The sequence below is a fragment of the Galleria mellonella genome, unplaced genomic scaffold, assembly GCF_026898425.1.
Source record: "Galleria mellonella isolate WM207_F2 unplaced genomic scaffold, CSIRO_AGI_GalMel_v1 utg173, whole genome shotgun sequence".
NCBI classification, from domain to species: Eukaryota; Metazoa; Arthropoda; class Insecta; order Lepidoptera; family Pyralidae; genus Galleria; species Galleria mellonella.
The window spans coordinates 2852471-2866722 of NW_026442016.1; the positions used below are offsets into that span (position 1 = coordinate 2852471).

A 14252-nucleotide genomic window follows, 5' to 3' on the forward strand; every position below is an offset into this window, starting at 1 on the left:
AGATAATATAAATTACATATAAATAATAAAAATAATAATAAGGCATTGTTTCTCAAAGTATCAGTAAAATTGCATAAACATTGATTAATAGAGTATCTATTATTCTTCCAAATACTTATGATTTTATGTAAAACTAAATAAAATAAATTTCCATATGACAATGACTCTGATGTACATTTGCGTGTTATTGCATTGTTACGAGCAAGGGAGTTAAATTGATTATTACTCTCGTCTCTCTTTATCCTGGAGATTTTTTCATAACAAACACAGTTAGATTGAGATGCAGTTGTTAATTGTTGTAAATGAAATGAAGAACGAGTTTCTTTATTACTAGATTCAGTATGCTTTGAAGAAATAGGTGCGTAGCGTTTCAAACCAGACTTTCTTTTATGGATATTAAGAGATTTTCTTTCACAATAGTCTTCATTTTCTGGATCTGGCTCTCCTGAGCTTTCTTCACCTACGGTTGCCATTTTATTTCTGTCCATGAAGTCTCTGGTACATGTTGAAGTACGAGTACATCCATCAACATACCCAGGTGGTGTACGTGAACCTCGGTCTATAATGTTACCTCCAGGAATAACAGAACCATCAGCTCCAGTCGGGCTCGATGCCGTCCAGGTGCATGTTAATTTGCGAGTGCAATGTTTTTTTCTTAAGAATGGCGTATTAGCAGTAACTTCAGTTGTGGATATATTGGTATTTCTCAATGCATCGTTTGCTTTACGCCGTGCATTGTTTTCTACATCTGTAATACCTAGTTTCCTTAAATGCATTAGTTCGTCAAATGATAAATATTTTTCTGTTAAAGAATTTTGACTGTTAATACGGATGTTGATATTATCTTTAATTTTAATAGTTATGGGTTCTGTAGTTGTAGGGTTTTTTATAGTTATTGTTGTTTTTTTTACTAATTTTTTATTTCTATTTATTAACGTTGTATATTTAATTGATTTTAATTGAGGAGACATCTTTTGACTAAATTCTCCCACTTGCCAGAATGGTTTAAATTTTTCATCATCACGTTTATGTCTTTCATATAAATGAAAAGGGTTATATGACGGAAAATCACGATCATTGTTTGAATTTTGATGATAAGTATTTCTAATTTGTTGTTGACTATTAGGTTTCGTTTCAAATATTTTATCGTTATTGGTATTTAAATAATGTAAAGTTTTTGAAGATATATGGTCACTAATAATATCGCCACTGTGAATTCCCATTTTTGGTAAAAGATCATAATAATGAAATTCACCAGTTTTCTTTGTATAATCTTCAATTACAGGTTCATGTCTTCGAAAATTTGGATAAACAGTTGTACTTGGACAATTTGTATTCAAAGTGTTGCGGTTATTATTACATAAACACGTTGGGGTTACAATTTGGTAAGTTGTTGTTGATGAAGTAAATGGACATAAATCATGACGAAAAATACTTTTAATAGCATAATAAATATCTGTGGATGGTCCATATGATTTTGTAGATTGTAAATAATCATTATTTTCATATTGTCTTGTGCATTTATCAGATACTGTCTCGCAAGTTGAAGAATAATTTTCAGGGTACATGTTTTTACGTGTGCAAGGATTTTGATTGTGTTTTTTATAATTTTGATTTAGATATGGATTAAAAACTTCTGTCGAATAACTAAATTTTTTGAAATTTTCTTGATGAGAGAGGGTGTATACATTGTTATGCATATCGTAGCCATGATAAAGACGCGAATGCCCCCTCGCTTGGGAGTAAGTGTTTATATAAGAACTTCTAGAATGATTAATATTATTTTTCCGATTATTATAAGAAACATGTTTCATTGATTCTGAAAACACAAAAAAACTTTTGAAGTAAGACAAAATACCAGAAGAAGACACTGTACAAAAGTCATCTTTTTTAATACCTCTATCTCATTTATGCTTTTATTTTTTTGTATAGCTGTGATTCAATATGAAGGGAAGGATGTTACAGTAAAATTACAGGGTACATTCCTGAGGCCTAAGCTGTAAACCTACATAGGTTTACAGGTTAAGCCTCAGGAATAACAACGCATGAGGAATGTCATTAAGATCATCACCATTATCCATCAGATAAGATATCATGTTTGCCATTTTTACATACATAAAATATCGTACACTCAATGATCAAAGTAAATGTAAAGAAGCTCATAACTATATTTTACAAGTGCGATATAAAGTGTAACAAATAATATGGATACTCTGTTATGTCCATGGTACTGTTCATAGGCGACGGTTAGCACATTCTATCAGGTGGGTCGTCAGCTTTTTTGCCATTCTAAGTTTCATAAAAAATATGGATATGTAATATCCTATTAAAAAAGGTTTCCATACCATGCGTATTATTTAAGACATGTCTAGTCTTTTGATGTCTTTGTTCAATGCTTTTGTTAACGTTTGATTTTAGATGTTTCCAATCATTGCGGATAGGATTTATTTCTTGTTTAACTGAGTTATTTGATAAATTAATTATCCTGAGTAAACTGTTCACCCTTGGGTGGGGTGATGAGGGTGTTAATTTTGTCACTGTAAGCAAATCGTTTAGTTAAATTATTTGATTTCAATATTTTAGTATAATAGATATTGGAATAAAATTATTATAGGTACATAAAACCAACCGTTTTCTTGTAAATAACGTTTGCATAGACCTTTATAATTCCTGTCAGGTCTAGTATAAATTGGGCATTGTGTAGCTGGGTATCCTATGTTATAAATTGGTTTGCCGTGAATATTTCCTTTTGGTGTGAAATTACATACTAATCTTTCAATCATTGTATTTTGTTTGTGGTGCTGAAAGGTAAAAGTATAATTTTAGTAGATGTTGTTATTATTCTATATTAGAACAGTTTTTGCCCGAGGCGTTGTTAGCATAACAATAACTAGCATCCTTTCTCTCTTTTATGTTGAAATTATTAAAAATCCTTTGTTTTCGGATGCTTACGTTATAAAATAAGCTAATGATTCAAATTTTAGCTTTCTAGACTTAGTAATTTTGGTTGTACCTTGATAAATGATTAAAAACGACTGTATAAGTAAATAGATGTACATACTACATTATTATCACCGTGATCAGGATATATTATTTAACTATTATGAAAGTATGTTGTAATGTCATTCGTCATCTTAAATGCTATATACTTATATACAAAATTTCAAATAAAAAGGTAACAAATTAACTCGTTTTCACAATTTGAATATTAGTAAGGATTTCATTACTCTATTACATTAAAATATGCGATATATGGACAAACCGAGTATTATAACAACTATACATAAATATAATTAAGATTATGTTCCACAAAAAACCGACTTCAGTTGTGGCATAACCAGTTATTTCAGTTTTAAACTAAATTACTAAACTGATTTTTATAAAATTTCTATGGGACTTACTGATAAGTCCATTGCCGACAAAAAAAAAACCAATTCGGTTTACAACTGACGGAATGAAAACATAAAAATGGTTTGCCATTTGACTAGGTGGGAAGGTTTGTTAGGCCATCGTAATGAATACCATAAGAATTAATCACGATTGTTTCAGGGGGAACTATCTGAATATACCCTATCACGTTGACCTGGTAGAGCATATTGTTAGCAATGGAGTTATTAGAACTCATTATTAACAATCCCTTTCCTCCTGGTTTGGTTAGTTAATTTTTTTATATAAAATAATGGAATGATTACTTCGCTTAAGCTAGTGATATACGAGGTGGGGTAGATGAGAATGAAAACGCAGGCCAGTTGGTCCGTCGTGACGAATTCCACAAGAATAAACCATGATGGTTTCCAGGAGGAATTGATTGGAGGTCGACCTGACAGGGTATATTGCTAGTAATGGGGCTATTTTTTTAATGGGTGATAATGGAATAGTAACCCCACCCGCGCTATCGGTATACACCGGCGGGGCACCAGTGAAGGATGATAGGTGAGGATGAAACAGGTCAGTTAGCCCATCGTAACGAATTCAGCAAGAATTGTTCACGATGGTTTCCAGGGGGAACCACGTGGAGGTCGACCTAATAAGGCATGTTGCTATCAATGGGGCTGTCAATCTAAATTGCTGACAATCCCTTTCCCCCAGAGTGGGGCTATTTGATCCCCATTGCTGACAATCCCTTTCCCCCTAGTTAGTTGATTAGGACTGAGTGGTTTGATTTAAATTAGTTTTAACCAGGTTAAATCTATTTCAAGTAGCAATGAATAGGTAATAAGAATGTAGGCTACTTTTATTTACTAGTAATAGGTATATCCCGACTATGCGAATGAAATTGCGGAATTAGATTAGTAGTAGATAATTATATCTAATGAATAGAAATACATACGAAAAATCTGGCTCTGCCACATCCTACCATGTCGCTATCAGCCCAGATCAGTTGTGTAAAATAATATGTTTTGTGATTTCGTGATCTGTAATCGTAGACAATCCATTTTAGACTTTCTTAAACTAAGTATGTCATGTTTTATCAATTTTGTATTTCAATTTTAAATACAATATACAATACAGCATTATTTTAATAAATTTCAAAATCATGTTTTCTCAAATTTGAAGCCTCTGTGAATCGCCTAATTTTACTGCCCCACCTCACTCTTCAAATTAAAGTATAATCCAGTAAGTATAGCTGTTTAGCGACTGAAATATGTATGAGACAAAGTTACCCAAGAAACTTTATATTAAATATTTATATGAATATTCACAGAAAGTTCAGTGGATAGTGTTTACTTTCATGATATTTTGATAATTTTAATTTACTGTAGTAATTTTTTTAATGCCCCAAGACTAGACATGGGTATTTTATTGAAGAACATACCCTACTACTGCCAGTGGTAGTTTAGTTTTAAAAATATAATAAATAGAGCATTTTAACTTTCATTTTTCTATCTTTAAGAAAAAAGAAAGTTAATTAAAATGGGCCAATATTGATATTGACTAGAGAATATGATTCTATAACAATGGGGACGGAATAACGCTAAAAATAATATGTATTCAAGTGACAAATACAATTTAACTACACAAACAGCGAATCAAATTGGAAACAAGCCAGTGTTTCTTGTAAAGTCAGGATTTACTGCGGCATTTCATTGAACTTTCAACCCGCGAAATATCCGACTGAAATCTGTTCATATCGTTGGAACAGTGATGGGAAGATTTATATACTCAATCGGTAGATTTTGCTTTATAAACAACCTCTTTCGATGTTGACAAACGATATCAAAAGTACAGATTCCAGAATCAATTTAATTTGATTGAAAATGACTTATATATCTTATGAAACCTAATATTGTGATTGAATGATAACATATTTTTAATAATTTCGTCATATTAGTGAAAGTAAAAACTAAAATAACTACGTACTCACTGATTATAATATGAAACGCTTCCAAAGTAGTCTAATGTTGGCATAGACCAAATGTCTACAAAACTTTTTACATTGAAATTTGGTGATGGATCTAATATGCTGGCTATATTCTGACCGACATTTTCCTCCACTGGAATATTGAACAATTACATAATCTATCATACTTAAGAGTGTAAAGTAAATAAATTATAAAATTTATTATATGTTGAGATACTTAAAAGTATTATAAAAAAATATTTTTTTTTATAATTGAATTTCCATTGCTATAATTTGACGATTGGCTTTAATATTAGTGTAAATAAATGTATAATTACTTAAATATGCAGTCGAAATAAATATCGGAAAATTATTGCCACTTAAAGTATTTTCCGCCAATTACAAGTACTTAATACCTAATACATATTTTAATATAAAATTAACTATTATGCGAAATAAAATTTAATTCTAAATAACTTCATGTTCTTTCGATATTAGAGATTACTCGAGCTATTTTGCTACTAAAATAATAGACTTTACTAAATTTGTGTTAAGTGTTGTGGTATTATTCTAATGAACGAGGTATTAATGGCTTACCTAAGTCTCGACACTGATCCTCTTTATCGGGACGCAAAGATTGATCGCACTGATCTACCCAACGTTGGGCAAATGTCGCTAACTCTTCTGACCATAACTGAAATAAGACAATAATTACTTATTCTAATTTAGCTTCGTTTTCTTTATAAATTGTTACTAAGAATAACGTATCCAATTAATATTTAAATGTCTTTTCCTAGAAAGCCAAGGGTTAGCAGTTGAAATGTGTGGTTGATGATACAAAGGGAGATATTTTCTGGATAAACCCTTACAATAGAGATTGTAAGGACTTTCCAACCATTCTCAGCGAAACAATTGTATTATTTTGTATTTATTAATAAATGAAATAAAAATAACAGTATTTTTTTCATTTCAAAATGTTTAATACCTCAAACATTAACTCATAGTCTTTGCTGGCTTAAATTAGAACAAAAATAATCCTATTTCTTAATGTAGGATAACGTCTATCCATGAACAAAATTTAAATCTTGTTTAGGCGTGACTGCATGAGTGAGAAAAAAAAATACTGAATGTTTATTACGATGTTTATATACAAAGGTCACGGGCAATTAATGAATTCACCGTGTTTATGTTTGTATATGGTATAGTAATACTCGTTTTAAAACACATCTTAAGGATTTTTATGTGAGCAAGTTGTCATCTTCTTAATTTATTTGTCTGGTTAGCATACTTAGTTTTTCAGATATCTAAAAATTTAATAACTTCATATTTAACGTATACATGCGAGCAGTATTTATATATTTTTTGTATTTGTGTATGTTGTGTGTTTATATGCATGTATGTATGTATGTATATGTGTATATGTATGTATATAATAATGAGTAGGGATATATATTCACATTATTACATGTATTACATCTCCATATTTAGAAATAATAGAAATTTCCTCGTGCCTCTGATCAAACTGTTTATAGTTACTCTTCTCCATCTAAAGGTTGCCTGGAAGAGATCGCTTTTAGCGATAAGATCGCCCATTGTTTTCTTATTGTGATTATTTCTTGTAATTGTTTATATCTATAATAAGTTTACTATTGCAATCTTTCGGAGGAAACAATAAAGAGTATCTATCTATCTACTCAATAAGTGCCGAGTTGCTGTTATAAGTTATTTTACTGATTTATTTAGTATTTAAAAAACTACATAAAATTATTGAAATAATTATATATATAACATTTTAATTTTATGATTGGGTGTACTGATTGTCACATTCATTTTGGTATATATATTATTGGCGTAACTGCGTATCTGCGAAACAAGTCAGGCTCACGTCCAGATTAGTGGCGGCGTGGTGGGCCGGGTCATTGGGCTCCCTATAATATAGTTGAATACAACGATGGCTGGTCCATCGTTGTGTTCCGTCATACTAGTTAACGGGTGCTTCTAGTAGGGACTGGTCTGTTCAAGAATACTGTGATTGATTGTAGCTTAATAGCTTTCTATTTTCGTTTTTTATTATAAATACGAAGTTTGTGATTGTCATTTTATACATTCATAACTTTTTTGTTGTAAACTTAACATATGTAAGTCAAAAACCTGTGAAAGTATTATGACGATGATGACTTTACGTTTTCATGTTAAATACTAGTTTTCCTCCGCTGTTTGTGTTTATGAAAACCATATCCAATTTAATTCAGTAATTTTCGCATGATCTTGGAACAAACGTAAATATCTACAGACAGACAATATTAAAAAAAAATATTATTTTGACTTTTATTAACAGAATAGTAAGACTGTGTTGAGCAAAGGGCGGATAAACAATATAAGTTTCATAAATCACTTAATTTAATCCGTTTAATCTTTGAATAGGTAGTTTACGGATGAGGTACGAGATTACGTAAGTCCATGGAAGCATAAACTCTACATTCTAAACTGAATGTACAGGATTTAGAATGATCTATGTTCGTATCAATATAGTTACAATGAAAATAATCTTAGTGTTGGTGAACAGTTATCACAACGAAAAGTTCAGCTTCATACTTTTAATTGTGCCCACCATAGTGTAAAACTATTCAAAGGAATTGTTAGTAAAGGGGAATATTGCCTCCATTTCTAGTGAGTAATCCGTCAGGTTGGCCTCCACTCGGTCTTCTCTGGAAACCAAAGTGGTCAATTCTTGAATTGAATTGGTCATGGTAGGTTAAACGACCTATATACATCCTCAAATATTATCGTTCACTGGTGGTGGTTCACTTTATACTATAATAGTGGAACACCAGTGAAGCGGGACGATAGCGTAAGTTGACTTACCATTTTCTTATCATCCATTTAAACAACCTATAGATAGGCATTATAACCCCATAGGTTCACAATAGATAAAACTATTTATCCAACGCTGTCCTTGTGCACACGATTCTCCTTACCTATCACATAAATAATCTGACAGAAAGCGAGATAATGAACAAGGAAGTTTGAAAACCGGGAAAGGAAAGCGAAAAGGTTGATACTTATCAAAGAGCAACGGTATCCGAATTTAATTAAGAACCAGCCTTAATAAAACGATGGTAAATAAGGAAATCAATACCCATTATATTCTTTGTTTAAGATAATTACTGTAAAATGTGAGTTGAGATGGGGAACGGGTTCCTATAAAGGTCTGTTAATACCTTTTGCAGTAAGAAAACCTTGGGAGCGAAATCTCTCAATGCGGAAATCGTTTTCTCAGACTAAGATGATAAGTCTTGCAAATAGAAATTCTAGAAGAATAAAGTTGGCAGTTATTACATAGCGTTGAGTAGGTTATATCAATTTTAAACACTAACCCCTAATAATAATAGTAGTACAAACGCTAAAATATTATTATTATACTAAAATGAAGAAATTGTGAAAAATAGCTTAGACTTAAATAGTTTTATCCAGCTATTGACGATAATATAGTTTACGTGGACATCAATTTTGAGTGACATCGCAGCTATAAAAAATGTCCTATACGTATTACAGGGTTCTTCGATATATTGCGTGCCATTTCGTTCATATTCATTCAGATATTAATGTGTGATTAAACAATCTAGCATGTTTATAAACTTAAATATTTTTATTATTATGCATTATCTACGTAATGGTTAAAATGAATGCATTATTTACGTAAATAAATTTATCACCAATTTTCATCGACCTTCTATTATGTTTCTAATCACGATAAAATTTTACTACAGTTTCATTAAATATTTTAATAATTAAAATGTTGTAAAATTACAAATTTAACAGAGACAGATTTTTTACCAAAAATCGCATAAGTGATATATTGTAAAAAGAATGCGTTTAGAATGCTAGTATCTAATTGTATCCTTAAATTAAAAACATCAGTAATCATAAAAAAAATAACAGAATTTTTTTTTTATACTACGCCCTATTATTACCACAACACAGAATTGATTTAATTTAATGATACGTATACTCTTAGATGGTTCAATAGATGATCTCGTATCTATCAAACTTATTTTTGTTTTATAGCAATGTCTTTTCGAGTACAGTTTCTATTATAAAGTACTACATAGACTACTGTATAATAAATACAGATAAGTACCAATCCTTTATTCTGTATTTATTTTTATTGTTCTTACTAACAATTTTTTTCATGTTGGCTGCTTGGGGGAGAAGTTTTGAGAGTCCGAGAGCAATAAAATTTCTTCGGTCATTGATTCTATTGACAATCTCATTAATATCGTTTTCAGTGAGAACGGCTGTGTTATCATATCGTTCACAAGAGGCGCTTGGTCCAGGCATCTGAAATGTAGCCATAGGAAAAAGCAGCATTAAAATTATTATCATTATACATACGTGAGATACATACAAATTATAATGAACAGAAATTTTGTAGAACATACTTTATATTTGCAAAGTATGTGTTGGGGACATATTTCGCAATATTTAGCACAACATAAAACGATACTGAAAGATATGTAGAATACAATTAATTTCACTTTTATCATAATAAAATAACTAATGTTGTAATAATTCAAATGACAGATAATTGTAGTGTTAATATCACAGCCCTGTAGATCACCAACTGCATATTATTTTGATGTCAGCTAAAATGGACTACACGGTATTTGTTGGTTATGTTTTTTCTGTTTTACATTTTAGTAATTTTAATTATAAATTTACAGGAAATACATAGTTTTGCGCTTAGGGAAAATAAGTTCAATAGAAACGTTAATAGTGGAAAATCTCAGGAAAACTTTCAAGGTAACCTTTAATAAATCTAGCAGTATTGTACTTTATAATTGGTTTTATGAACTGTTTATTCTAATTTAATTTTATGAACTTATTACGTTGGTGTTATAAGGACGACGAATTTATTAAATTTATTAAATTTCACCACCCTCTTAAATAAATATAAAAAATAAATTTGAAATTAATATTACTAAGTATTGTACTACAAATATTACTCTATTTATTATTTATCTAATATTTCTTGTCTCTACCAGATGTTCGTGAAAGTAATGAACGAAATATGCTAAGTACAAAGCCTTTTTTTCAAATTATTCAAAATATGACAAATACTAAAATCTCAAATCTTAAGTATAACATTTTTGACAAGATGTTATCTGATGAAATGTTATCAATTAAAAGACAATTCCAGGAAAAAGATCTCTCATACATACCGGTTCAAATTATTACAAATGTAAGTGTTCAAACACCAACTTTAGAAATAAAACAAAAATGGACAGCTGTAGACTATGAATATACAACAACAAATTATATAAGAGATGTCAAAAATATAACAAAACAAATAATAAATGCTGCTGTAAAAGAAGAAGATAACGCTAAGACTGCAAATAAAAATGTTGTTGATGAAAAGCTGACTAAAAAAGCTTTAGGTCTCAGAAGTTTGCATCACATAACTGCGATTCCTGCACATGTTAGTCATTTGATTACGTCTAATAAATCATGCACTTCTATGAAGACTAATCCCTTTGCGATATGCAGTCATAAGCATACAGCAATCTCCGAAAAATGTACACATACTTCTGGAACCACAAAACGTCCCCAGTGTACACAAACCTTATCATCATTACCAACATTTTCATCCATGTATGTGCCGTACCAAACTTATTTTATAGGATTACCAATAAATACACCTAACAAACACTCTGATTATTATAATGACGAAAGAGATGATTATGAACTCAAAATAAAAGAAAAACACAAAACAAAGCCATATAATGACGCAGATTTGTATTATGAAGAAACCGAAGATACGGTACCACTGAAAGTAATTGATAATAATAAATATTATAATTATGATTATTTTAATAATAAAGCTGTGACACTGAAACCATTTAAGATTGATGTATCAAAAAATATTATAAATAATGTAGATTATGATGACAATGCTGTTAAAATAGACACTATAAATAAAGATACCATAAATTTGAACATGGATAATTTGAATCAAGATAAATTAGTGAACGATATAGTGAATGATTTGAGAAAATTTTACAGTGATATAGTTATCAAAGATTGTTATTGCTCATCAGAGTCCAAAATTTATCGAGTATCAGTTATGTGTATTCTGCTTAGGAGTTTTCTTTCATTGTTTTTATATTTATTAATTGTTACATAAATTTATTGCTTTGTTATTTCCAAATGTTTTTATTATTTATAGGACCCATTTATATTTTTAGGTTTTCAGTAGTATACCATACTTTATCGAAATTATAGTTTTGGATTATACCTCTAAATACATGTTTCTCTGTTTGAAAAAACACTATAGAAAGAATTAAAATTTTTACCTTTCTTAATTTAAAATCACAATGTAAAACCGGAATATCAATATTTTTTACTAAAATGATTAGGCTATGCTAACATTCTTCAACATCGTTTTTACCTCAGCTTCATTATTTACTATTGAAGCTGGGTGTCTTCCATAGACTGAAAGTTTATGCTTATATGGTACATATGAAGTAGTATATGCACCTACTTATTACTTGTATATTGTGGTGATATTTTAAGATCTTATTATTTATTTTAAAGTAGTAACCAATTTATAAAACGACTACTGTCTCTTTACATATATACCTACATCTAATAGAGATACTAATTGGGTTCGTTAATAAAATAAAATATATTCTCTGTTATTGATTTGTAATTAACGAAACCAATCAAACCGCGAGACGGCGTAGTAGTCTTGTTTCTAAGTGCCACCTTGTATTCGAATATATCCTGTGAAATATGAGCAAGTCAAGTATTACGTTTGCCAGAATATTGACAGTCTTACAATTTAATAATACGAATGTAAAATGTATATTACAGACTACGTGGTTTGTACATGTTAAAAGTGCTACATCAGTAACTGCAAACTGGCATTAGCAAAGGTATGTTGAGTGTAGGGCGCGTCAGTAACTAAATAAGGGATTTACTATTATTGTTTAATTTCATAGTTTTTTTTGTTTGTATTTTTATGTAGTCGTCAGTAAAATGTTTCTGTTCTTTCCTAAGTGATCATAAAAGGAAGCGGAGGGGAGGAGACCGGAAAAATATCTAAGTAGTAATTTAGAAAAAGAAAATACCTACTTAGTCGATATTTATTTATTGATAAAAGGCAATAAAATAATATGATAAATAAAATAATATTTAATCATAGTCATCAAGTTCTACGTACTACCTACTTTAATTCTGAATAAAAATTTATTTAATAAGGTAGGCGGATACACTTTGTTATATTTTTTTTGGCTAGAAAGGTCAACGTTATGATTGATTATACTTATTTTAAACACTAAAATGTCAACGTGATTGAGAAATTAATTATTGCGTGACAAAGATCTAGTAGCATTGTATTATTTGTGTCTAGATCTTAAATTTTACATCTCATTCTTAAAAGGTAAGATATCGCATTTGGTATTCGTCTAATTAAATTCAGATTTTGGTTCGGAGGCAGAATATTATTATCTCAAGACCGTCAAAAGGGGGAGAAAAGGACATTTATTTTAATTTTAATAATTAACATGTTGAAAAATCTACCACATGATAGCTCGATCCGGTGAGATTAGGATCTTTGTGTTATTCGCGCTGAGCGAGTTCCCAGTTACACTATGGCACTAAAACAATCAGTTGATAAATATTTAATCATTTCTAGCAAGGGTAGCATAGAGATGTGGGTTTGAATTGGATCCACCTGTTGGAAGAGAAATTTTTAAACCAATTAATTTAAAAAAAATGTTTTATAATGCAAGATTATGCGATAAAAATATTCTCAAATTTATTTTAATATCAAAGAAATTTTTCTATATCATTAAAGATTTCGTCCTGTTAAAAATATACGCTGAATTTTGGCAGGGCTTCAATATTTTATCGTGATTAAATGTTTTGAAGGAAGAATAAAGGTTCAGTATTGGTGAAGACATCGTGTATTATACGGTTATGTAAAATACAGTTAAATCGAAAACATCAATCTTCTATATATCGCTTAAAAATTGTGTTGTATCGTTCTAGAGTAAATTATAAAAGCACCTAATAGGAGCTATCCCAAGGACAAAATTTTAATTTCACCATAATATTTAATAAGTACCAATTATGAAATAAGGTAAAAAATTATTTAAGGAAATTTAATTTTTACGGCGGCAGTTTTCCGTTTGGCTGAGTGAGGGTAGATGAGTGGATTAGCTATTTGATGAAAAAATATAATATTGTAGTTAGAAAGATTATACTATTAATTTCAGTTTGAGGAGTAGCGTATTTTTTTACCGCTCGTCACAATGGTTCCTTGATAAAATGTCGCAAAAATGGACCAAACCTGTGAATAAGTGGGAAATAGTATCACACTGGAGAAAAAGGTTTTGGTATTTGGGGAGAAACAAAAAATGCAGTAATTGTTATAAGAGGTATATAGTATACCTACTTATTACGTACTTTACCTTGAAAAAAAAATAGTATCATTATCCAAAACAGCCTTTAATCATTATAGACTAGCTTTTGCTTGCCGCTTCTGTCACGTGTGATATTCGATTTTTCGCGAGAATCACTTTTCCTTTTAGGCCTCAAATATTTTATATATTTCAAATCAAAAATCAAAAACTAAAGTTTCATACTTCTGGCTTCTACTTCATTTATAACAGACCTCTTATACAAACTTTCATCTTGTATTTCACCTCTTTAGGGGCGATTCCTTCAAAAACCGATAATCATATTTTATATTTCTTTTAAACCAATAGTTTAACCCTAAAATTTCATGTGTTTAATTTCTAAACTGATAAAATTCCATACATACTTTTATATTTTACTCCCGTAGGAGTTAAATTTTCATAATTTCTTTTTTATTATTTACCTATGCTACATATAGAACCTAACTGCA

General features: G+C 30.0%; 2 protein-coding genes across 2 annotated transcripts; one reads left to right on the forward strand and one right to left on the reverse strand.

The window, feature by feature from the left end:
• Positions 1 to 238: 238 nt before the first annotated feature.
• LOC113515635 (uncharacterized) lies at positions 239 to 9864 on the reverse strand. Its single transcript, XM_052893366.1, has 10 exons — positions 9784 to 9864; positions 9524 to 9682; positions 5939 to 6035; positions 5366 to 5495; positions 4331 to 4415; positions 2630 to 2801; positions 2346 to 2537; positions 1436 to 1819; positions 332 to 868; positions 239 to 243 (listed from the first exon to the last, which is right to left on the reverse strand). Exons 2-10 carry the CDS (start codon positions 9680 to 9682, stop codon positions 239 to 241), a joined length of 1761 nt encoding a protein of 586 aa, XP_052749326.1. The 5' UTR covers positions 9784 to 9864.
• On the forward strand, positions 9655 to 12254 carry LOC116413289 (uncharacterized). The gene is made up of 3 exons (XM_052893367.1): positions 9655 to 10144; positions 10387 to 11497; positions 12215 to 12254. The coding sequence occupies exons 1-3, from the start codon at positions 10018 to 10020 to the stop codon at positions 12252 to 12254; spliced, it is 1278 nt and encodes a 425-aa protein (XP_052749327.1). The 5' UTR covers positions 9655 to 10017.
• The last annotated feature ends 1998 nt before the right edge of the window (positions 12255 to 14252 follow it).